Raw genomic sequence first — 25,129 nt, forward strand, 5'->3', positions numbered from 1 at the left:
CACTGGTCTAATTTTTGTGATAAGCTAATTAGGTTAGTCATTTATTTTAAGGTTAGAGTCTCTGGTTGAGGGGAGTGTTTGGTGTTTTGAGGTAAGGAAAACACTTTTTTTTATTCAGTCATTTCTGGAAATCTGCCTAACCTAATCTAAGAAAAGGGGTGGGAGGTTCATCCATGTCCTTAACTAGGCAAGGGCCACTTTACAGGGCCCAAGAATGGAGTTTCCTGAGCATAATTGAAATTTCCTATTTCCCCTTACCTTTCAAAACCTTCTGGTGGCTTTTTAGTACTAATGATGCTTTATACCTGCTTGGATTCCTTTGAGATTTGATACAGTGATGGATCACTAATGATAACGTTACACACCTGGATTCAATTCATAATTTTAGAATGTGAAGGTATATTTTTGAACCTCAGCTATGTCGATCTCCGTCTCAGTGGTACAGGAGTGGGATCTAGAATGGTGACCTACATTTAGCCCTACTAAAGTTTAATAAGTATGGTCAATAAAGGGCAGGCTATCATGCTAACATGAAATCCAATTCAGCCCAAGGATAGGTATTTTATAGATGGGCAACCTGCTGGAAGGTTAACTTGCAGAACTAGGACCTGACAGTGTGATAGTTTTACTCTGAGGCCTGGACCTCTGCTGCGTTGCCCAAAAGCATTTGGACAGAGGGTCTTCAGGCCAACGTACATACAAATGTTAAAAATGACCTGCAGGGCTTCCCTGGTGGCGCAGTGGTTGGGAGTCCGCCAGCCGATGCAGGGGACACGGGTTCACGCCCTAGTCCTGGTCCGGGAGGATCCCACGCCTCGGAGTGGCTGGGCCCGTGGGCCATGGCCGCTGGGCCTGCGCGTCTGGAGCCTGTGCTCCGCAACGGGAGGGCCCGCAACAGTGAGAGGCCCGCATACTGCCAAAAAAAAATGACCTGCAGTGCTCTGTGCAGTGGGATAGGGCATAGTGGGGACAGATAAGGGCCAGTGGCTCTCAATACCAAGAGCCAACAGTCTGCACTTCTTTCTGAGGAGCAGCTCATGAATATTAAAAACACTTCAGCCTGTGAATGTCCACTCCCTAATTTCTACAGCTTTTGTTGTATCTAGCAATTAGGATTTCTGCAACATTTTTGTGATTAGTATTCTTAACAATCAGCCAATCTATTAGTTACCTGGGTTGTATTGCTGGTAAAACTCTTTATATGATAGAGGTTTTTGCCCTGGGCTATTCAGTTCATCTCTTTACCTACCAAAGTAGGTAAAAGCCAGAGGGATATATAGTGCAGAAGATTTTGGAGGTATGAAACAACTAAGGTTTCATTTAACTTTTCTGAAAGTAATTGACATCTAAAAGTAGTAAAAATGTGGTTTTATTAATCAACTACAGTCACAATACAATCATTATAGATTTCCCCTTCCGTATTCATCCCACCAAACACAAAACAGAGTAGTGTGTCCGTCTGACCTTCTTCGTGAGAGTCACCACCTTGGGTTACTCCTTTCTCAGTGCAATCCCCTTTCTCAGCAGCACAGTTTAGAGTGGCAGAAGTTGAATCTTCTTTCTCAGAAGTACATGTCACTGGCCATGGAATGATACACATGGAATGGTCCAATCGGCCAGGGGGTAGAAAGTTATCAAATTTAAGCAAGGTCCAATGCTGCTTTTCTATTTTGGAAAAAAAAAAAAGAAAAGGGTCTGTGTTAAGAAATTTCCAGAAATGCTCTGTGATGTGCTGTATCACCTGAGCCCTAACAGAAACAGGAAATAAAAGGGAAAAACCCCTAATGGCACTGTTACTGCTTTGATGATGTCATTCCCTAAAAGTTTGGTTGTCATTCTTTTGGATTTAGATGTGGAGGGACCAAAATGAAAGACCAAAAAGCATTGTGATACTTTTCAAAGAATGGTCACATTTGCTTAAAGACTCACAGTGAACAACACTTGCTCACCTATGTGATACTGGTACATTGTGCTCAGGGCTCCAGTGGGAGTCATCCCTCCAAAGATATACAGGTGCTTTCCTACAGCCACAGCTGAGTGGGCAGCACAGCCTGTGGGAGCTGCCCCAGTGGGACTTAGCTTCTGCCACTTCATGTCACCTGCCAAGAGACAGAAAGTGTTTAGGTACAACATGGCCTAGACTGTGGTTTCCAACTTAACCTGTCAGACTCCTGCAGTTTGCAAACCAATCACTGAACTTCATTCACTGAGAGCTCTGAGAGATCCTATAGCAAGGTTTGGTGTGCACAAAAATCACTGGGGGAGCTGAAATTCTGTTTGGCTAGTCCAGGGAGGGAGGGAGGGGCTCAGTAATCCATAATTTTAACGAGCATCCCAGGTGATTCTGATGTGGGTGGTCTTTGGAGCACACTGAGGAATGTGATCCAGTCTTTGGTGACCATCACCATTAAGTATTTTGGAGCCCAGAAGTAGGTGAGGTTCCAACTGTGTGTGTGTGTGTGTGTGTGTGTGTGTGTGTGTGTGTGTGTGTGTGCAAGCATGCCTGTATGTGCACACACGTGCATGTTTGAAATACAGTTCCTTAAAAAGCAACTTTGTGAGTACTGGCTAGACACTTTAAGTATCTTGCTTACTTCATTCTCTCAATAGCGGTATGCAATTGCTATTACTTCTGCCTACCTTCTTTCTTCTTAAAGATGAAGAAATAGGATTAGAGAGGGAAAGAGACTTGTCGGAGATCCCACAGCTAGCAGGTGGCAGAGCTAGAATTGTACTCAGGTCTGACTCCAAAACCTGTGTTCTCTATGCTGTAATGTGCTGCCTCAGCACCTATTTCCAACCTATTTCTGCAGGTAGTTGCAACTTTTCAGACAAGAATTTAAATGAGGCAGGATGTCGCTGGATTTTAGGTTTTAGAGAACTACCTGGGCTGGAAAGGAGGAAAAATAGTTAGGAAGTAGTTCCTTGCATAAGAGAAAAGGACTTTCTTTTTTAAAATAAGCATTAAGGGACTTCCCTTGTGGTCCAGTGGTAAAGAATCCACCTTCCAATGCAGGGGACGCAGGTTTGATCCCTAGTCAGGGAACTAAGATCTCACATGCTGTGAGGCAACAAAGCCCATGCGCTGCAACTACTGAGCTCGCGCGCCTCAACTAGAGAACCCCCGTGCCACAAACTACAAGAGCCCACGCTCTCTGGAGCCCGTGCATCACAACTAGAGAAGAGAAAACCCACACGCCACAACTAGAGAGAAGCCCGTGCACTGCAATGAAAGATCCCACATGCTGCAGTGAAGATCCTGTATGCCTCAACTAAAACTCAAGGCAGCCAAAAAGCTAAATTAAAAAAAAATTTTTTTAAGAAAAAATAAATAAAATAAGCATTAAAACTCTGTTTGACTGCTTGCAAGGAATGCTTCTGTGAAGATATTTTCCATCTGTCAGTTCAAGGCAGGGGTCCAGCAACTCAGAGTCGGAAGGGAGAATCACCCAGTCCAGCCAAATATCCTAGGCAATGCAGGAATCCCAGCCAGTATCAGCTGGCCTCAGATGTCACCAAACCAGAGAACCTATTGTTTGGCAAGGTAGCCCGATACATTGCACAGCAGTTCTCATGCATTCTGCCCATAATTCCAATTCCTGTTGTCTGGAGCAACGCAGAACATATTCATTTGTTCATCTGTCTACTTTTTTAAAAAAATATTTTAAATTTTTTGGCTGCACTGTGCGGCATACAGGATCTTAGTTCCCCAACCAGGGATCGAACCCATGCCCCCTGCAGTGGAAGCGCGGAGTCTTAACCACTGGACCACCAGGGAAGTCCCTATCTGTCCACTCTTAACAGATATGCACTCATCACTCAAGACCTGCCAGACACTGTGCTCAATGCTGGAAATACACTGGCGGAAAAAAAGAGACAAAGTCTCTGCCCTAAAGGAGCTCATAGTCTGCAAGAATGATCCAGAAAGAGTCCAGGCTCTCTAGGGCACATCAGCCCTTCAGACACATAAAGACAATTCTCATGTTATCACTAACTTTCCTTTTCTCAGTGTTCTTAACAATTTAGCGTGACAGTTCTGGTTGTGCACCTCCAGACACACTCTAGAAGTTATCCATGGGGTTAATGGGTACTGCTTGAAAGAAATCCAGTCGGGAAACACAAAGCATAATGAATTTTAATAAGAGCAGGGTTGTTGGAAGGATAAGAAATAATGAATGGGTAGGTACATGGCAAACAGAAATACCTGCTTTTATTGTTATTATTATTTCTTATTATTATTCAGGCCACATTTCACAGAATCTAGTGAAGATTCTGCTGGCTGGTCAAGAGCAAGGCTCTAGTCAATCAAAGCTATTTTATTCAATCTTAAGCAGACAAGCCCCCATGCCCTCCACCCTACTTACTGATATCAATGCAATGGAGATCATCATAGAAGCTGTCCTCTGCCAAGCCTCCATGGATGAAGAGCTTTGTCCCTGCTGCCACCATCACATGACCATGCCGCGGGGATGGAGGTTTTCCAAGTGTCTCTGGTTGTGACCAGGTCAGGGTATCTAGAAAAATAAATTCAGTGACGTTAGATGACAAAGCTATGAAGCAAGAACCTGAGAAATATACCAAGCCTCACCTCCCAGTAAGCAGAGATGCTCCAAGCAGAAAGGGACCTGGGGGGTCATTCACTGCAACTTGCCAACCCAACCCAGGCCTCCATCCATCCACAGCCTTTACAGCCTCTACTGGTACACATCCAGGGCTGGAGAATTCACTGCCTAATATGCCTGCCCCTTCTACTGGGCAATAAGGAACCACTTCTTGCTTTGAATTAAAAAAAGACCTCCCTTAAGTTTCTTCAACCTAGAACTGCCACAGAGTTAAAAAGAATGAATCTACTTCTTCTGGGACAGGCCTTCGGAGTTTTCTCTTTTTTTTTTTGAGTTTTCTCTTTTTTAAGACAATATTCTTAATTGATTTGCTGGAAGGGTGGAGAAAAAAATAGACTACTTTTAAAGTTAGCAGGGCCTCCTGAAGTGGTTGTATAGGATAATGGTTAGAGCATGGGATTTGGAGTTAAAATCAGGTTATTTCATTGAGTAACTATGTGGCCTTGCACCAATTACTTCTATAAGCTTCAGTTTCTGTAGTTGTAAAATGAGGAGAAATTACCTGATAATACCTACCTCTCAGGGTTGAAGCGTGGATTAAATGAGATAATATACGGAAAGCACAGGCACAGAGAAAGTACTCAATACATGAGAGTTATTAATATGGGTATGATCCAAATAGTGCAGATGTATTTTACATGTTGAAAACCCTTCATATCTTCAAAATTGTACATATATAGAATTCAGGAAAATTAATCATTTCAACATACCAGATAAGTCTTAAAGGAGTGCTACAAAAATTATCTGAGACAAAAGTCTGCCAAACAACTTATCTCTGAATTACCATTTGTGACATGCCTGAAGGTTGTTCAAGGAGCCCCTAGAGTCCCAAAGAATACAATTTGAAATAATCAGAAAAAGTTTATGCATAAATATGTTTACCACAGCATTGTTTGTAATAGAGAAGAATTGGAAATAGCCTAAGTCCATCAACAGGTGAATGGGTGAGTTATTGCTACAGTCATGATAGAATACTATGTATTCATTAAAAACATTGAAAGAACTTTGTGATTACAGGGGATATGCTTAAGTGAAAAATACAGGATACAAATAGTACACCTAGAATTATCTCTGCTATTTAAAAAAAAACCCCACCATAGTTGTACTGAAATGTTAACAATTTTGGGGTGTACACCAAAGTTGTACTGAAATGTTAACAATTTTGGGGTGATAGTATTTTATATATATATACATATATATTTTTTTCTCTTACAGTTTTATATATTCAAAACCAATATTATTTAAAAATTTAAAACCGCTTTAAAAGAATCACACAGTTCATTCTTTCTGGATAAAGTCATACTGTGACGTGTCTTAATTCTTAAACTTTTTAAGTTTGAAATTTTGCTTATTGCCTTTTCTCAAAAAAGGCGGCAAAAACACACATGAAAATTATTTTTGTCACATGCTATTTGTGACATGAATATTTGTGCTATGAATACTTGTAAAGTATTCATAAATGCCCACTAGTAAGAGGAAGAAATGTAAATAAATACTACTTAGACAAAAATTTGGCAAGAGGTCTCACAATTTTAAATGTTCATACCATTTTGACCCTACGTAATTCCACTTCCTAGCATCTAGTCCATATTAAATGTTGTAACATGTACAGAAATTAATGTATATATTCACTGTAACACTGTCAGCAAAATGTCAGTCAATAGGAAAATGACTGAATGAATAGGGATTCCCACAGAAAGATATGCTTTGCAAGGAAATTTCTGACTTAGGAAAGATCCATGATGTGTGATTAAATGAAGGAATAATAATGATAATACAGTGATTATTTATTAGGTGCTTCCTATGTGTCAGGCACTGTGCTATGCACTGTATCACATTATCTCATTTAATCTTTCCAACTCTTTGTGGTAGGCACTGTTACTATCTCTATTTTACACACTAGAGAGATTAAGAAATTAGTCTTAAGTAATACAGAAACTAGATGTCAGATCTGGTCTTGAGTTCCTGTCCTATGGCTTCAAAGTTTAAACTTTCGACTAGTACTAAGATCTACCCTTAGACCTGCAAAAGTAAGAGGCAGACCAACATTTATAATTTAGTAATTCTATGTGTGTGTTTTAAAGTTTTCATATAATTTCAAAATCCATAGAAAATTCATAGATGTTCATAAACACATGTGCATATGATTTATAATTGCACAGAAAAATCTGGAGGTAGACATTAGGAATGGCTAACAGTGTTTACCTCTGTCTGGGGAGTGGGAAGGAAAGGTGTAAGGGGCAACATTTTACTTTTTTGTTTTATAAACTATACTGTTTAAATTTTTTTAATTGATCAAATTATTCCTTTTTAAATGCAAATTTTGCTATGGGTAGAAGATATCAGCTAAGAGATATACTGCAGAAGTCTAGAAGTGAGACACACAGCCAGGTTGTCATATTCTAACCTCTGCTTCCTACATCGGGTAAGCTGCAGGCCGGGGTAACCCCGACCAGGTAAGTGGCAGCCCCAGGGTTCCCCCGAGTCCATACTTGCATCAAACACATGCAGCTTCACATCCTGCACGGGCTGGGCGCCTCTCTCTCCGCCCCCAAAGACATACAGCTGGTTTCCGATGGTTGCCGATGACGTGTGGAATGTTCTTGGGGATGGTGGTGGGCTGGTCACCTTTGGCATAGTCCAAGTCCTCGTTTCTGGTCCACAGAGAAGGTAGGTATCTAAAACACTCAGGCTGAGGGGCCTCTGATATCAACTCTGGGGCTGGGCAAGGTCACTTTGCAAACCCCAATCCTTAAGGCAGACAGTGTAGGTCTAGGCGGGGATCTCATGCCACCAAATTCAAGGAGGGGTAGGGGGCAATACTTAGAGTTTGCCCAGATAGACCCAAATTCCCAAGATTGAAGAGCTACAAGTACAATTAAGAATGAGGCCAGTTTGGTTTTGGAGGCCTTCAAACATCCTCTCTGAACCCTCTTCCCCTTTGATGACTGACTACCCTGCCCTGTGCCCATTCAGAGGAGCCCAACAGCTGCTAAAATTCATTCCCACTAGATGCAAGAAACTAAATGTGCCAAGTTTCTCAGGACATGTGGCCATTAAAAGAAAGTAGACAATATTATTACAGTTTCAGTAGTAGCAGTAATTGTCCCTACTACACAGTAAGTACTAAATAAATACTAGTTTCCTCATTTTACAGATAAGGAATTGAAGCAGAGACAGATTAAGTCACTCATTTAAGGTTACATGGCTAGTAAATGGCTGAGTTGGGATTCAAATTCTGTTTCAACACCACCAAGATCTATGTATTTTCCACTCTTCTGACTTGAGAATAAAATTTCACCACGTGGGTAGGTGGACAGAAGCTTATTTCTTTCCAGAATGAAGCATGAATTTTATAGAAACACAAGCAGTAACTGAGCACCTCCCTTGTGCGGAATCATTGCCCTGAGCACTCTGCCATCCCCAACATCCTCAGTCAACCCTGGGAGGCGGACGGAAAGTATCTCCACTTTGCAGATGAGGGAACTGAAGCTCAGAAAGTCTAAATCCTTTCTCCCAGGTCACAGTGTTAGTGAGTAGGAGAGCAGGGCTCTGAACACAGATCTGTCAAAACTCCCATACTTATTCCACTACAACACACCAGGAATTCTTCCTCCCTCCCTTCCTCCTTCCCTCCTGTGCCACATGGCTTGTGGGATGTTAGTTCCTCAATCAGGGATTGAACCTGACCCCACGGCAGTGAAAGTGCCAGGGAATTCCCAGGAATTATTTCTTGACTGGGAAATTCTGTGCCTTTTGTAAAGGTCTTCATTCAGTAATACAAAGTGGCGCACGAAGCATGTGTAATATGTATAGGACTCAAAACGTGAACCTGGAGACCAAACAAGTCTCAGCCTATATCCAAAACATAATGGGGACTTCCCTGGTGGTCCAGTGGTTAAGATTCCACACTTCCACTGCAGGGGGCAGGGGTTCGATCCTTGATTGGGGTACTAAGACCTGCAAGTTGCATGGACAAAAAAACAAACCCCAAAACAAAGCATAATGTAATTGTCTCTATAGCTACAGGTCTTGGGTAGTTTTTGGATTTTAGGGGGAGTTAGAAGGGGCACAACCTCCAAGTTCAGAAGATCCTGGGATCCTGGTGTGGCTACCAAGCCAAATGTTAGCACAAATAATACGAAAGGAGTCCTAAGCCAGCTGAGGGACTCGCCTTAGTAACAAAAGCAACTAATGATTCCCCTACATCTTTCATATTTCTTGGGCATGGTGTCAAACTATACTTTCTAGGAGAGAAAAAGGATCTGGTGGAAAATCAATTCCTTTGACAAAAGCTTTCCAAATTCTCACTATTTTATTTAAATAGATGCCATCATTGAAAATCAAAGGAACTGATCTCCATCCAATCTAGAACTGATTTCCATCTGTCGAACCATAGCTACATCAACCACAACAACAATTACTGAGCATTAAGTATGTGCCAGATTTGAGTTAATTTAAATTCTTGCCAAACTTAACAAGGTAGGAACTGTTACTATCCCAAAATGACAAAGACCAGCTGTTGTAAAAATAAATCTGTTATCAATAGAGGGAACTGGGCAAGAGTTGACTGCTATGTGAAAAATGTCCAGATTCCTAGTAATTAACAAAATGCATATTTAAACAATTAGATACAAGGGGGTTTTTGCCTATCAAATTAGCAGTGCTTAAAAATGATAAATTCGATACTGGTCAGGAGTGAAACAAGAACTATTAAACACAGTTGGAGAGAGGATAAGTTGAAAAAAATCTTTCTGGATAGGGAATTCCCTGGTGGTCTAGTGGTTAGGATTCTGGGCTTTCATTGCCGTGGCTTGCGTTCAATCCCTGGTTGGGGAACTGAGATCCCGCGAGCCACGCAGTGCAGCCAAAAAGAAAAAAGGTTTAAAAAAAATCTTTCTGGAGAGCAATTTGATAGCATGTACTAAAATCCTTAAAGTCCAGTGTTTTATCTAGTTCTTTTATTTCTGGGCATGAGCTCTAAGACAATAATTCTTTTTTTTTTAAAACATGGAAGAACTTTTTTTTTCTTTTTATTTACTTATTTTTGGCTGTTTTGGGTCTTCGTTGCTGCGTGTGGGCTTTCTCTACTTGCAGCGAGCGGGGGCTACTCTTCGTTGCGGTGCGCAGGCTTCTCGTTGAGCTGGCTTCTCTTGTTGCGGAGCACGGGTTCTAGATGCGCGGGCTTCAGTAGTTGTAGTGAGTGGGCCCAGTAGTTGTGGCTCGCAGGCTCTAGAGCGCAGGCTCAGTAGTTGTGGCACACGGGCTTAGTTGCTCCGTGGCATGTGGGATCTTCCCAGACCAGGGCTTGAACCCATGTACCTTGCATTGGCAGGCAGCTTCTTAACCACTGCGCCACCAGGAAAGCCCCTACCTAAGGCAATAATCTGAAATACAGTCAATGATTTCTGAACAAAGATGTTCAATGCTTTGTTATTTATAATGATAAAAATCTGAAGACAACCTATATGTTAAAAAAAAAAACAACCGGGGTATTATGGTATTGTCATAAAAATTGAGGGACTTCCCTGGTGGTACAGTGGTAAAGAATCCACTTTACAAAGCAGGGGATGCGGGTTCGATCCCTGGTCAGGGAACTAAGATCCCACATGCCACGGGGCAACTAAGCCCTCGCGCCTCAACTAGAGAGTCCGCATGCCGCAAACTACAGAGCCCATGTGCCCTGGAGCCCGCGTGCCACAACTAGAGAGAGAAAACCCACACGCCACAACTAGAGAGAAGCCCATGCGCCACAACGAAAGATCCCATGTGCCGCAACTAAGACCCAATGCAGCCGAAAATAAATTAAATAAATAAAAAAAAATCTTAAAAAAGTGTGATTCAGCCATTAAAAATGATTTCAACAAAGCCTTATTAATAGGGAATTATTTCTGTGCTAATTATGAAATTAAAAAGAAAAAGATACAAGAGCGTAGTGGTGAAATAGGATGATCTCAGGTTTATAAAAATGCAGAGAAAAGACAGAAAGGAAGTACACAGAACTGTTATTAATAGCCTTAGGTCACAGGATTGTGGATGGCTTTTGTCCACTTATTTACACTTTTCAAATATTTTACAATGAATATAAACTATATTTATAAAGAGAAAAACAACAACAAAAAATGTTTTTAACTGACAAAAAGTCAGGTCCACCTCCCATGGGTGGTTCAGCAACATCCTCGCAGTAGTGATGTCCCCAAACTGCTTCCTCTATGATAAGACTGCCAGTGAGACTTGTCAGGAGCTTTGCACTTTCTGACTAAAAGAAACATACTAGGAGGATCTAGATCAGAGTTTCTTAACTTTGGCACTACTGACATTTTAGACCATATAATTCTTTATTGTGAGGGGCCTTCCTGTGCATTACAGGATGTATGGCAGCGACTCTGGCCTCTACCCACTTGATTCCCTGCCCCGAGGTGTGACATAGCCAACTGTCCCCTGGGGGGCACCATCGCCCCCATTTGAGACCTCCGATGTAGGTGATTTGGGTTCTAGCCTGCCCCAGTCCCTGGCTCCCTGGTGACTTTACGAAAGTCACTTCCCCTTGTGGGACCTGGGTTGCCCACTTGGCATAGCTTTTCTCTGAAGCCTCATCCAGCTTTGGCTTTTAAGAAATGGATAATTTGTACACGTTACGAGGAAAACAAAATGTAACTCTATTCTTTTCAGATTCTGCCAGAAGTTAAAATTTCTATTTTCTATGAGGTCAGCAAAGTCAAGTGGATTAGTCAGTACAATCCAAATGCGCTTTGGTACAGGTATTGGAATTGGATTTATTTATCCATTTTGGTAAATAAATAACCTTTGGCTACTTACCAGGATTCAGAACTTGTAGGCAATTTCGATTACCTGACTGGTCGGCACCTCCAAACACCCAGATGCTGTGAGGTGTGCAGGAGGGAACAAAGCTGGCATGCTCGTACCGGGGCAAGAGGCCCTCCGAGGTGGCTAAATCCCACTGGTGTGTTCCTAGAAAACATTTCACCCGGTTCCTAGATTGGGGCTGCCAATGGCTTATACTGGTTGACAAACTTGGGAGAGGGTACTGAGGAGAAAAGGGTCAAAAGCATAAGTGAACAACCATCAGATCACTTAAAGGGAATGTGGTCAACCTCCAAAAATTTTTATATCAGACACTTGGGGGGGGGGCGTGTGACTCATCCATAAACCCTCTTCTATGGGAACTGTCCCCACTCTCCCAACCCCAGGGACAGATCCCAGGAGACTTGGTTGTACTATACCTTGACTTTCTAGCCTTAACTGATAGGGTCAAAGGTAGTCACTGGACCCAAAATGGGCCAATCAGATCCTCTCTCCCAAGAATTTGGAATTCAAACAGATTTCTGGGTTTGGGTGGCCATCTTCTACCATGTGTGGAGAAGGAGAGAAAGCCAAAGTATGGGGAAGAGAAGAATGAAACATCTACATAAAGAAGCAGATCTCTCCAAACAGAGTGAGGGAGGAAGTAGATGGTTTTTGACAGCTTTCTAATTCTTGCTTCCACTCTCTCCTGAGGCTAGGCCAAATCTTCTACCTTTGGATTCTCATTCTTTCTTTTTTTTTTTTGCTGGTTTAAGAGAGTTTCTATTACCTGCAAGTAAATGACTTCTGGCTAAAACAATTTCACAGACTTAATACCTAACTTATTAGTTATTTTAATTAGTAAACCACTTACATATGACCTTTACAGGCATTATCTTGTTACATCATTACAAGTGCCAAGTGAAGCAAGTTATTATCCCTGTTTTATGGGACACTGAAGTCCAGATGGTTTAGGTGGTTTAGCCAGAGTCACAAAGCTAGTAATAGGTCACGAAAGAATTGTAACTGTACTAGACAGCAAGCTTCTTGAGAGCTGAAAGAGATTTAATTTACCTTTGAATTCTTAGTGCAGGGTATAGAAATTCAAATGCCTACAGAGGATTGGAGGAAATTGGAGAATGAGAGCCCCACTGATAGGTGGCAGCTCAGTTGCAAAAAACTGTCACCATGTAGACATACAGGCATACGGATGTCAGATCTTCCAAGATTATCAAGAGAGGCCAAACCACTTCAAGTTTTACCATGTAGACTCTCCTGCACATTTGGTTAGTAAACAACTGAGATCAAAACAATACACAGGGGCATCCCTGGTGGCGCAGTGGTTAAGAATCCGCCTGCCAATGCAGGGGACACGGGTTTGAGCCCTGGTCTGGGAAGATCCCACATGCCGCGGAGCAACTAAGCCCGTGGGCCAAAACTACTGAGCCTGCGCTCTAGAGCCCGCCAGCCACAACTACTGAGCCTGCGCACCTGGAGCCCGTGCTCCGCAACAAGAGAAGCCACCGCAATGAGAAGCCCATGCACTGCAACGAAGAGTAGCCCCCGCTCACCAAAACTAGAGAAAGCCCACGCACAGCAACAAAGACCCAACGCACCCAAAAATAAATAAAATAAAATAAATAAATTTATTTTAAAAAAAAACACAACAGTAGACAGCAACATTACACACAGACCTAACAAAACATGTAACAAAACACCAATTTTCTTCTGACATTGTGTGGTACATAGTAGTCACTCATTCATTCATCCAAATACTTATAAAGCACCTACTCTGTGCCAGGCCCTGTGGTAATGGCTGGGGATACAATGAGAAGCAATATAAAAGACAGACAACAAACAATCACATGTGAAAAGGGCTGTGAAGGGGGATAAAGATGGGAAAGTACAGGATACTATGGAAACACAGAGAGTGGTTGTGTCATTGTGATTTACATTAAGAAATACATATTTGGTCTTCATCTGTTCCAGGCACAGAGCTCTGAAAATCCCTGTGACGACCTAAGTGATAAGACTGATAAAGGTCTTTTATTATTGATAACAAATCCCCAGTCAACCACACCTGAGTTTATGTTAATGAGGTGACTTTTGGAAAGTCCCTAAGGATGGGAGCTGGTTGCCAGGGGAACTAACCATGACATTACGGGGTTAGAACTTTTCAGCCCCAGACAATGCCCCCTACCCCCAATTCCGGGGAGAGGAGAGAGCCACCAATGGTCATAACTTACTCAATTATCCCTCCATAAAAAAAGGAGGGGTTGCAAGAGCTTCCAGGCTGGTGAACTCATGGAGGTATTGCAAAGGTGGGGCACCTGGACAGGGCACGAAATGCCTCTTCCCACATACTTTGCCCTATGCATCTCTTCTATCTGGCTATTTTCCTGAACTCTGTGAGCCTCTCTAGCAAATTAATGGAACCTGAGGCGGGTGACATGGGAACCTTCCATTTATAGTTGGTCGGTCAGAAGCACAGGTGGACTTGTGATTGGCATCTGAAGGGGAGCAGGGAGAGTCTCGTGGACTGAGCCCTTCATCTGTGGAATCGGATGCTAATTCCAGGCAGAACTGAACTGAGTTGTAGGACGTCCAGCTGGTGTTGCAGAATTATTTGGTGTGGGGGAAAATCCCCACACATCTGTCAGTCAGAAGGGAAGTACGGAAGACTAGTGTTGAGAGGAGGCATGGGAATAGAGAAGGAAAACAGAAGAGTCTCTCCTTTACAGTGGCAGTGCCTAAACTAGTCCTAAACTAGTGGCAGATGTATCAGGGCAAGGTTCCTGATGAACGTGTCATTTAACTGGGATCTGACAGATGAATAGTAGCCAGATGATAAGGAAAAGGAAGAGCCTTCCAAGCAGAGGGAACAATACGGTAAGTCCCCTACATACGAACCTTTGAGCTGCAAACTTTCAAAGATGTAAACGTGCATTCGCATGTCCAAATCACATAAGTTTGTTCACATGTCTGGCGTTATCTGTAAAAGTTGGGTACCTAGGCTAACTTTGTTGGACTTAAGAACAAATTGGATTGGCTTCCCTGGTGGCGGAGTGGTTAGGAATCCGCCTGCCAATTCAGGGGACATGGGTTCGAGCCCTGGTCCAGGAGGATCTCACATGCCGTGGAGCAACTGAACCCATGCACCACAACTACTGAGCCTGCGCTCTAGAGTCCACGAGCCACAACTGCTGAAGCCCGTGCACCTAGAGCCCGCACTCCACAACAAGGGAAGCCACCGCAGTGAGAAGCCCGTGCACTGCAATGAAGAGCAGCCCCTGCTTGCCGCAACTAGAGAAAGCCCACGTGCAGCCCACGCGCAGCAATGAAAAAACCCAACTCAGCCAAAAATAAAAAATTAAGGAAAAAAATGAACAAACTGGACTTACGAGTGAGCTCTTGGAAAATAACTCATTCTTATGTAGGGCATTTACTCTATATGCAAAGGGTTGGAGACCAAAAGAGTTCAAGGAACTGAAGGATATTCAGTGGAGCAAGTGTGGGTTTGGGGGAGCTAAGAAATGAAGTTGGGGATAGCCTGAAATTGGGGAGTGACGTGATCAGATTTATATTTTAGAAAATACTCAGCTAAGTATGGAAAATGCAGTGTACATGAGGTAAACTTGGAAGCAGGCAGACTAGTGAGGAGGCTGTTGTAACAGTCTAGCTGAAAGATAATGATGCTTCGACTACAGTAGTAGCAGTGCAAATGGACAGACATGGATGAAAATAAAAGATATTTAGGATTTGGTGATTAATTGGCTACGTGGATAGAAGAGGTGGAGGCATCAATGCCTCCCAGAGAAATAGTTGATGAATGAATGGCTGGTTATCCAGGGCTCCATATGGGCTCTTTCCCCCAAATCAAGGAGGTCTTGGTTGGGTGGATATATTCCTGGAGTCTGTTGAGACCTTAGGGATCTCTCAGTGACATTCATTTTCTCAGAGAAAAACCCTACTGTCTGGTCTGAACTGATAGTCTTAGGAATGGTCATGGCCGGCAGCACAAAGTCCTGCTCTCTGGCCATATAGGGTATGTGCTCCGCAGCTGCTGGTCTTTTTTTTTTTCTGGCCACGCCGAGTGGCGTGCAGGATTCCAGTTCCTCGACCAGGGATCAAACTGCAGTAGAAGTGCAGAGTCCCAACCACTGGACCGCCAGGGAATTCCCCACAGCTGTTGGTCTTACCCAGATCTATGGTGTGCACATCTGAGAAGCTCCTGTTTGGATCTGCTCCCCCAACAATGAAGACCTTCCCTCTCTCGGCATCACCAACAGGGGGTAAATATGAGCAGCTATGGCCAACTCGAGCACAGGGGCTGTCTCCAACCGGGGTCAAGGTGTACCTGCCAAAGGGAGGGTATATTCAGGAGGCCTGAGCAGAGAATAAATGCAGCAGTATATTCTTTGCATTCCTCATGGAACAGTCACCAGAATGAAGGGTCTTATACATACACAGTCATTTTAGATCATGTCCAGCAAAGCAGCATTTTCCTAATTAATGAACAGTACCTTCCCTTTGCACATAACCTTTGACTTTTCAATTTTGTCACTACTTTCATCTCACATTAACTTAGTGGGGATGCCCTGGGCTAGTAATTGTCCCCATTTGGTAGAGGGGGAAACTGATACCCAGAAATGTCCAGTGTGTGTCCTGGCACAGGATGGTAGTTATGAACATGATTTGCAAATTCAGACAGACCTAGTTCAAGTCCCAGTTCAAGTGCTTTCTTGATGTGTGCTCTTTTGGAAGTCACTTTACCTTTCTGAACCTTAGTTTCCTCATTTGTAAAATGAAGACAGCAATAGTTCTCACCCGTGAAGAATGAGATGCAATCTTGTAACATGGCAGGAAGGACTCAGTTAATCATGGCTAGAGCTTTATGTGTAATCACATGAGAACAGCCCCAAAGCTCTTGCCACTAGCCAGTGATGCTTCCCTCTGCCATGTAATATTCTCCATCATTCACTGATTCTTTTTTTTTTTAATTTAATTTATTTATTTTTGGCTGCACTGGGTCTTTGTTACTGTGAGCGGGCTTTCTCTGGTTGCAGTGAGCGGGGGCTACTCTTCGTTGCAGTGGCTTCTCTTGTTGCAGAGCACGGGCTCTAGGAGCCCGGGCTTCAGGAGTTGTGGCTTGCGGGCTCTGGAGCGCAGGCTCAGTAGTTGTGGCGCACGGGCTTAGTTGCTCCGCGGCACGTGGGATCTTCCTGGACCAGGGCTCAAACCCATGTCCCCTGCATTGGCAGGCGGATTCTTAACCACTGCGCCACCAGGGAAGCCCCATTCACTGCTTCTTAAGAGCTTTTCCAGATTGCTCATAAAGCTCGACCTGATGGAAGACAAAACTAGGACTTTGAAAAATCAAATACAGGATCCATTCATTCTGTTCTGTAAAGTTATTCTGAATGCTGACTGAGAAAGCACACTTCTTCAAGCTTTCTGGTTGGAAAAGAAAGCTCTGCAGCTGTTTTTCAGGCCCAGTCTTATCTGTCCTCTCTGACATTTGGTACTCTTGGCTCTTCCCTCCTTCTCATACCTTTCTCCTGACCTGGCTTCCCCACATCCATTCCATTTGGTTCTCTATCCACCTGTCTGGCTGCACTTTCTGTTTCCTTCTCTGACTCCTTTCCCTCCAGCTTTCTCCCAATCCTCATGAGTTCTCTTCTCAGTCTAGGTTTGCTTGCCTGATCAATTTTATATGTACTGATGGCTTCAATTACCACCCATCTACCGTACATGTTCATCAGTGACTTTCAAATCTCTATTTCTTTTCCAGATCTCTCTTCTGATGTCCAGATTCACACATTCCACATTGTCACCTGAATGACTACTAACCACATACCATGCATGCTGCTAACTTCGCCACAACACTGGATTCACTTAACTTGCACAAAACCCCTCTGGGGACAGTACTATTATCATCATCTGAGGTTTACAACTGAGGACCTGTGGCTTAGAAAGGTTAAATGACTTATTCAAGAGCACACAGCCATCCAGCTACATGGTGAATAAGACAAAAGAAGTCCCTGCCTTTACAGCCCTGACAGACTAGTTGGGAAGAAAAACACTAAACAGATAATTTCCAAATATCCATTTCATTTCAGTTGTGTTATAAAGGAGTACAGGATATATACAGGATATATAGTATGAGAACATATCACAGGGGGACCCTACCCTGTAAGGAGAGGTAGGTGGGGACAGAGGTGGTCAAAGAAGTCTTCCTGAAGGAGCCCCATTTGAACTGAGATCTGAAGTATGAGTAGAAGTTAGCTGGGCAAAGAGAGGGACAAAAGATGGGGGCAAAGGATGATCCAGGTAGAGGGACCAGCACATACAGTTCCTGAGTGGGACAGTGCAAGCCACATTAAAGGAAGAGAAAGAGAACAAAGGCTGAGTAACGGGACTTGAGGTTGGAAAGACAGGCAGGGACAGATCACGCAGGGCCCAGTGGGCCATTTTAAGGACTCTGGTTTTTATCCTAAGACTAATGGAGAGGCACAAAAGGTTTTAAACCAGGGAATGCCATGATCAGATTTATGATGTGTAGAGAGCAAGAGTGGACGCATGGAAGCCAGATCAGGGGCTCTCCTCCAAGGTCCTGCAGAAGCACTGCCTCCTCTCTACAGCCCTCTGTGCGTCCTGCTTCAGCACCAGTCACTGTTCCCCCACTACACTGAGACTATTCACCTTTGTACCTGCAGCACCTACACAGCAGCTGGCCCTGTCAGGCCAGTGTTAGTTGCTGAACGCAGGGTTGGTTGAACAAGCGCTCAAGAAATAGTGAAGCCAGTTTAATCCAAATCCAATTCCCTGAAAGTCTTACAAATGAGTTAGAGCTTGGGGGAAGACACAGTGTTGGAGCTGAAGATGCCAGATGGTCAATGCCCTACTCTTCCTGGCAAATGGATTTTAATAAAATCAACATCTGCTCTGTGATAATTATTGCCCCACTACCTTTCCTCTGAAGACCTTCTCAGACAGTTTGAGTCTAATTACCAGAAACCGCAGACAGTTTCAACTCTACCCTTTTTCATAGAGGATCAAATATGTTAGTAAAGTACTTATAAATGAAAAAAAAACTCATGTGTTTCTTTGTTTGAATCCTTCCTTACAGACCATGTTGCTTTCCTGGGCTTGTCTCCAGGCTCCAAGACTGGCAGCTGCTTCATGGTATCCTATGCCTAAGAAAGAAAGGTACTTTTTAGACATTTACAATTATCTTCTACCTAAAAAACACAGCAAATCAGGTTACTTGCCTCTTTAAAAATTTTCCTGTTGATGTACCAATTTCTAGGGCCTGATTAATTTGAATAAGCATTACCAACCTTTTGATATAAACTTATATTTGGGAGGCAACTATGACACAACTTTCGTAATCCCATTACAGAGTTTTTTTGTTTTTTGCCTAAAGTTTTCTGTGTCCGTGGTTTTCATAGGAAGGGGTATATATCAAAATAATTTTCAGAGGTCATAAGGTATTTATGTTTATCAAAAGAAAACATTTTAAAAGGCCAAGAAATACTGAACTCTAGGATAAATCCTGGCCTCAGCATGACATTCAAAGCCTTCTGGTCTCAACCTTCTTTTCAGGAACTCACCACAATTTCTTGCTATATTGAACTGTTCTTACTATATTTGTTCCCCTAAAATGCCAGGCTCTTTCATAACTTGCATCCTGTGCTGCTTCCCTTACCTGAAATGTCCCTTCCCTTCTGATCAACTAGAAAACTCCTAGTCAACCTCCAAAGCCCAGTTCAAATGTCCCCTCCTTAGTGAAACCTTCCCTGATTTGTTGCTTTCCACTTACATCCTCAAGTTACTTTATTCTCTACCTGAAGGTATCTATTAAGCTATCGTCATTGCAGGGATCACCCTGAATGTAATCATCTATTTAAAACTCTCTAGATTCTAGAATAAATTCCACTAGACTAAATTCCAAGCGAGCTGGGCCTCTCGGATTCATTCAGAGAACCAACCAAGAGGCCCGGCATAGAGCAGAAGTGAGGGATGAGTGAATGAAGAAAGAAAATGGATGAGGTTTCTGGGAGGTGAATGGATAAATCCAATCTTCAGCCTAAGTCACTAACTGCTGTCCCCAAAGCCTAAAGCTCAGTGGGGTTAACTTCACCTGGACCGGGACTTCCAGCAGTCGCCCCTGCCAGGTCCATCCCCCAGTCCCATCCCCGCTTGGCAGCGCTAGGGGATAGGAGACAGGGTCAGAAGAGAACAGGCCGATTCCTTTCCGTCAGTGTGGCTAGGCCAGAGCCAGAGGAGGTCTCCCGAGCGCTTTCCACCCAGCCCAACTCCACTCCCTTAAAGGATGCGGCGCCCCCGCCCCACCCCGCCCGGGAACGCTTCAAACCGGGGTCCCAGAGCCCCCCTACCTCCGGACCGCATTACCTGCGGCGGCTTACGCCAGTCTTGGGGCCGTGGCTCCGCCCCAATAGGGGCGGTTCTTGGATCTTCGCTCCTCCTTCAGACCCCGGAAGAGCGCCCCGGCCAACCGCTCTCCACTCCCAGGGCCGGGTCCCCAGGGCGCGCTCTTGGAAGGGAGCCGGGAGGGGTCCTAGCGGCCTGGGTTCGACCCAGCTGTGTATTTCTCCAGAACTAAACTGGCCGGGTCGTCCTGGGGCCCTACCTCCCCGGCTGAGTAAGTAAGCCAGAGCTACTTGGAGACGACTTACAAGCGAAATGCCAGGGGTTGGGCATCCAGTTAGGTGACCCAAATCCCTTGGGCTATTTTAAAGGAGCTAGGATATTTTCAGTTCCAGCGGTTGTTAGAATGGTTTCTGAAAGGGAGAGTTGAGCGTGCTTTCCTAGGTGTGAAATTTCCCTACGTAGTCTTTTTTTTTTTAAATTAATTTATTTGGGTATGTGTCGGGTCTTAGTTGTGGAACGGAGGATCTTAGTTGTGGCCCGTGGGCTTCTCTCTAGTTGTGGCCTGCGGGTTTTTTCTCACTAGTTGTGGTGCGCAGGCTCCAGGGTGCATGGGCTCTGTAGTTTGTGGCACGCGGTCTCAGTAGTTGTGGCGCACAGGCTTAGCTGCCCTGCGGCATGTGGGATCTTAGTTCCCTGACCAGGGATCAAACCTGCGTCCCCTGCATTGTATGGTGGATTCTTTACCACTGGACCACCAGGGAAGTCCCCCTGTGCAGTCTTTAGGCCAGTTCAAGCTTTGGCGCCCTAAAGAGCTGACTTACTCCATAATTCGCGTTTGTAACTATAGCAGGCACTATGCCGAACCAGGCAAACCTGGCCCCTGGCCTCCTGGAGTTTACAAACTAGAGAGAGATTAAACAGAAAAACAAATAACTAGGTACGCTTGTAAAAAGTGCAAGGAATAAAAAGTTCATCAAGGAAATATCTATTTTTGCGGAAGATACTTTTCTCTGGGCCCCAGTGTCACCGGTCTGTAAAATGGAGCTAATAAGACTTCTGTCACAAGGTTATGGTGGGGAATACATGAGCTAATGTATATAAACTGCTTAGTGCCCAGTGACTGGCGCAGAGCTGGTTGTATGTAAAATGTAATGCTATTCCTAGGCGTAAATGAACTCTAGACACCAGTCGTGAGTGAGATGTATTCATCTAGATTACTGGGGTCTCCTTCATAACCATAGGTTCCCTGTGGCTTTCCTGGAAATGGAGAGCTGGCTCACCTATGTCTATGTTTCAGAGAACCCCACAATCAGGAGGGCTGAGTTGTTCCATCCTAGGAATTGGAGGAAACAGCTAAGGAAGGAAATCACAGGAGCGCCTGCTGCACAGAGCTATGGTAGCAGAGTGGGAAGCAGACAGACATACTTGGGTTCACATCCAGGGTCCCGCACTAACCATCTACCTTGACCTTTGGCAAGTTCACCCTCTCTGAGCTCTAGGTTCTTCATCTCTAGAATGGGAATAGTAATTACCTACCTCAGAGAGGGAGCAGTTGAGAGGATTTGATGGTACAGCTGAAAGGTGAACTTGGTAAATCTTTTAGCTACTTGAAACCATAACAAAAATTTATTGACAAGATGGAATTTGCAGTCTGTAGCTCTTTTTATTGTTCACATATCCTATTCCAAAGACCTGGAGTCTTTGTGAGTTCCCATGTTGATGGAAAAATCTCCACTGACTGTTTGCCAAAGAGGAGTTTCCTGCTCTCTTTCAGGAAAGAAAACTAAGGCCAGGTTGGCTCTGCCATATGTCCATGTGCATCCAGATGGAGATTTCTGCTCACAGATGCAGAATGCCCTCTCACCCCCTGTGTCTTTAGGCTAAATCCATTTCAAGGTGCCATGCTGGAGTTGCACATAAACAAGAAAAATTGGAAGAGGTTTGTGGGCAAAATAGCAACTAATTTTCATTGTGGGATCTATGCTTTTAGACTAGAAATCACTTTTCAGGAAGTGCTGGAAAGAACTTTGGAGATCTATTTTTAAATTGGAAATTGAGGCCCAGAGAAGTTAAAATGACTAACCCACATAAATGGGAGAACAGGAACCCAGGTCTCCTGTTTCGTGCAAGGAAGACTAAGAACATATTCCAGTCGGCAAGCTCTGTACACTGTCTCTGTAACACACCACCCAATGTGTCTATCATTTTTTCTAAGAACTCACCCAACTGGGAATGTCAAGAGTGAGGTTCACTGAATGAGGTGGGTCTGCAGGAGGGACCTTCTTACTGCCAGACAGTTTGGTAATGTGAGGACTGCCCCCTATTTTCACTGGAAGGGGATTGTCTTCATTACCTACCTGTTCACTGACTTATCAGCAAGGGAAGCAATGATGCTGGTGACACCTTCCTTTCAAGCACTTTATTGTTTGTAAAGAACGTTCATATCCATCTCCCTATTTGTCTCCCTTCCCAATTCTGAGACGATATTTGAATAGGATTAATTCCCAGTTACTGAGGTTCAAAGATGAAAAATGAATTGTCAGTTTTTCAGAGGATTGTAAAAAAAAAAAAAATCAAACAACAATAGCATCTTTCCCTCATTTGGGGTTTTTTTTCCTCCAAAAAACTCTAAGCATATTATCCCTATACTTTTTTTTCCCCCTAAAGTCTTAAATCTTACCTCTTCAAAAAGGCCTTTTTTGCCCACCCAATATTCAGAGCTAACACAATGCACTCACTGTACACGACATTGTTTTAAACCCTTTCCATATATTAACTCTATTTAACCTCAGTACAAGCCTAGAAGGTAAGTATTCTCATCATCTCCATATGAGGCAAGCACTGTTATTATTGCCACATTGGAACTGAGAAAACTGGAGCACAGAAAGGATACATAACTTTGCCAGAGTCACACAGGGAGTAGTAGAGCCTGGGCTTGAACTCTAGCCATTTGGTGCTAGAGTCTGCACACTTTACCTCCACTATGTTGCCAACCTAAAGTAGGCCTATTCTACCCCATTTTTCTTACAGCACTCCTTCTTTCCCTTTTTTCCCCTTTTTTGCCATTAATCATACTTTGTAATTAATTCTTTCCTTATTTACATGTTTGTTATCAGATTGTAAGTGCCGTAGGGCAGGGATCATATCTGTCTCATTCACATCATAGGTATTTGTTGAATAAATGAAGAAATCTATGCTTGTGGGCACCATTCTGCAACAGACTGTTAAAAATTAATTTTACTTTGAAACAATTTCATACTTACAGAACAGTTATAATACAAAGAACATCACCCAGAGACCTCAATAAAGTTTCGCCACATGTTGTCAAAATACACTTTAGGGCCAGAGGATCCAGTCCAGGGTCACTTGAACAACAAATATTTATTGAGCACCTGCTACTATTGGACTATATAACCGTCTCCTAACCGGTCTTTCAGCTGCAATCATTGCCTCCTACAGTCTTACACAGCAGCCAGAGCGACCCTTTTAAAATGAGTTAGATCATGTTACTTCTCTGCTCAAGACTCGGCAATAATTCCCCATTACATCGAAAGTAAAAATCAGTGTTCTTTTCTCTCATCTCCTCTCCTACTCCTCTCACCTTGATCCAACCACACTAATCTTGCCATTTCCCAAAGATTCTAGACATGCTTTTATCTTAGGGTCTCTGCATCAGCTCCTCTCTATAATTTGTCTCAAGTAACTGCGTGGCTAACTCCCCCACCTCCTTGTTGATTCCTAAACATGCATCACTAAATCTCCCTTGCTCTGTTTTTTTCCCCCTAGCACTTACCACTTCCTTTTTTTTAAATTTATTTATTTATTTTTGGCTGCATTGGGTCTTCTCTGCTGTGTGCAGGCTTTCTCTAGCTGTGGCGAGTGGGGGCTACTCTTTGTTGTGGTGCACGGGCTTCTCATTGCAGTGGCTTCTCTTGTTGCGGAGCACAGGCTCTAGGCGTGCGGGCTTCAGTAGTTGTGGCACGTGGGCTCAGTAGTTGTGGCTCGCAGGCTCTAGAGCACAGGTTCAGTATTATGGCGCACGGACTTAGTTGCTCCGCAGCATGTGGAATCTTCCCAGATCAGGACTCGAACCCGTGTCCCCTGCATTGGCAGGCGGATTCTTTTTTGTTTTGTTTTGTTTGTTTGTTTTTGCGGCATGCGGGCCTCTCACTGTTGTGGCCTCTCCCGTTGCGGAGCACAGGCTTCGGACACGTAGGCTCAGCGGCCATGGCTCACGGGCCCAGCCGCTCCGCAGCATGTGGGATCTTCCCGGACTGGGGCACGAACCCATGTCCCCTGAATCGGCAGGCGGACTCTCAAACACTGCGCCACCAGGGAAGCCCATGGCAGGCGGATTCTTAACCACTGTTCCACCAGGGAAGCCCACCACGTTCTCATATACTCTGCAGTTATTTACTATATTATTGTTTAATGGTTTATGTTCTGTCTCCTTTACTGGAATATAGCTACAGGTTGAGGATAGGGATCTTCTTCTATTTTGTTTGCAGAATACCCTAAGCACCTACAACTGTACCTGGCATATAGTTAAGTGTTCAATTAATAGCTGTTGAGTGAAGGAATGTTGAAAGTGTACTAAGTACCAGGTCCTGTTCTTGGTACAACAAAAAAACTCTCTGCCCTTATGGGACACGCACTGAAGTAGACTTAAGCCACCCAGACCTATTCCAGTCTTGGCTCCCCTGCCTATACCCTGTGAGATCTGGGCAAGTTACTCAACCTCTCTGAGCCTTCCTTTGCTATCAATCGTTATAAGGATTAGACAGAAAAACAGCATTTGTATAGTGCCTGGCCTAAGAAGAGCTTTAATATTTGTTTCCTTTCTTTCCAGGCTGGAAAGTTGGTAGCCTGACATCTCTGCCAAGGGTTTAGGCAAGGTTTCTATTAAGGCCTTGGAAAGGTGCAAACAGGTTACTATACTGCCAGGCCTACTCAACTTTTTTTTTTTTTGGCCCTACCGTGCAGCATGCGGGATCTTAGTTCCCTGACCAGCGAGGAACCCGTGCCCCCTGCAGTGGAAGCGCATAGTCTTAACCACTGGACCGCCAGCGAAGTCCCCAGGCTTACCCAATTTTTAAGTGAAGATATTCTGGTGAGAGAATGCTTACAAGGGTCGGAATGAGAAACCAGGGAATGGCTAGTGTCACCTACTTTGCCATTTTGCATCGGAAAAGCCTCGCTGGGTCCGCAGAGGTGAAAGTCTAGAGGAAGGGAAGGGGAGGAAAAGAAGAGTAGCTGGCCGCTATAGAAAACTACAAATCCCAGCACACCCCACGGTAAACAACTACGGG

The 25,129-nt window shown here is 43.9% G+C and overlaps 1 protein-coding gene across 2 annotated transcripts; it reads right to left on the reverse strand.

Moving 5' to 3' along the window:
- Positions 1-1,372: 1,372 nt before the first annotated feature.
- RABEPK (Rab9 effector protein with kelch motifs) lies at positions 1,373-25,066 on the reverse strand (the record flags this gene model as incomplete). Of its 2 annotated transcripts, none has more annotated exons than XM_082657498.1 (8): positions 24,990-25,066; positions 18,558-18,622; positions 15,626-15,783; positions 11,442-11,594; positions 7,115-7,276; positions 4,365-4,514; positions 1,950-2,099; positions 1,373-1,665 (listed from the first exon to the last, which is right to left on the reverse strand). In XM_082657498.1, the coding sequence occupies exons 2-8, from the start codon at positions 18,608-18,610 to the stop codon at positions 1,373-1,375; spliced, it is 1,119 nt and encodes a 372-aa protein (XP_082513624.1). In that variant the 5' UTR covers positions 18,611-18,622; positions 24,990-25,066. The 2 variants fall into 2 exon arrangements, with proteins under 2 accessions (XP_082513624.1, XP_082513623.1); XM_082657497.1 differs by lacking the exon at positions 24,990-25,066 and adding an exon at positions 19,842-19,875.
- Positions 25,067-25,129: the final 63 nt, after the last annotated feature.

This window comes from Grampus griseus, assembly GCF_964374135.1.
Source record: "Grampus griseus genome assembly, chromosome: 6".
Taxonomy (NCBI): domain Eukaryota; kingdom Metazoa; phylum Chordata; class Mammalia; order Artiodactyla; family Delphinidae; genus Grampus; species Grampus griseus.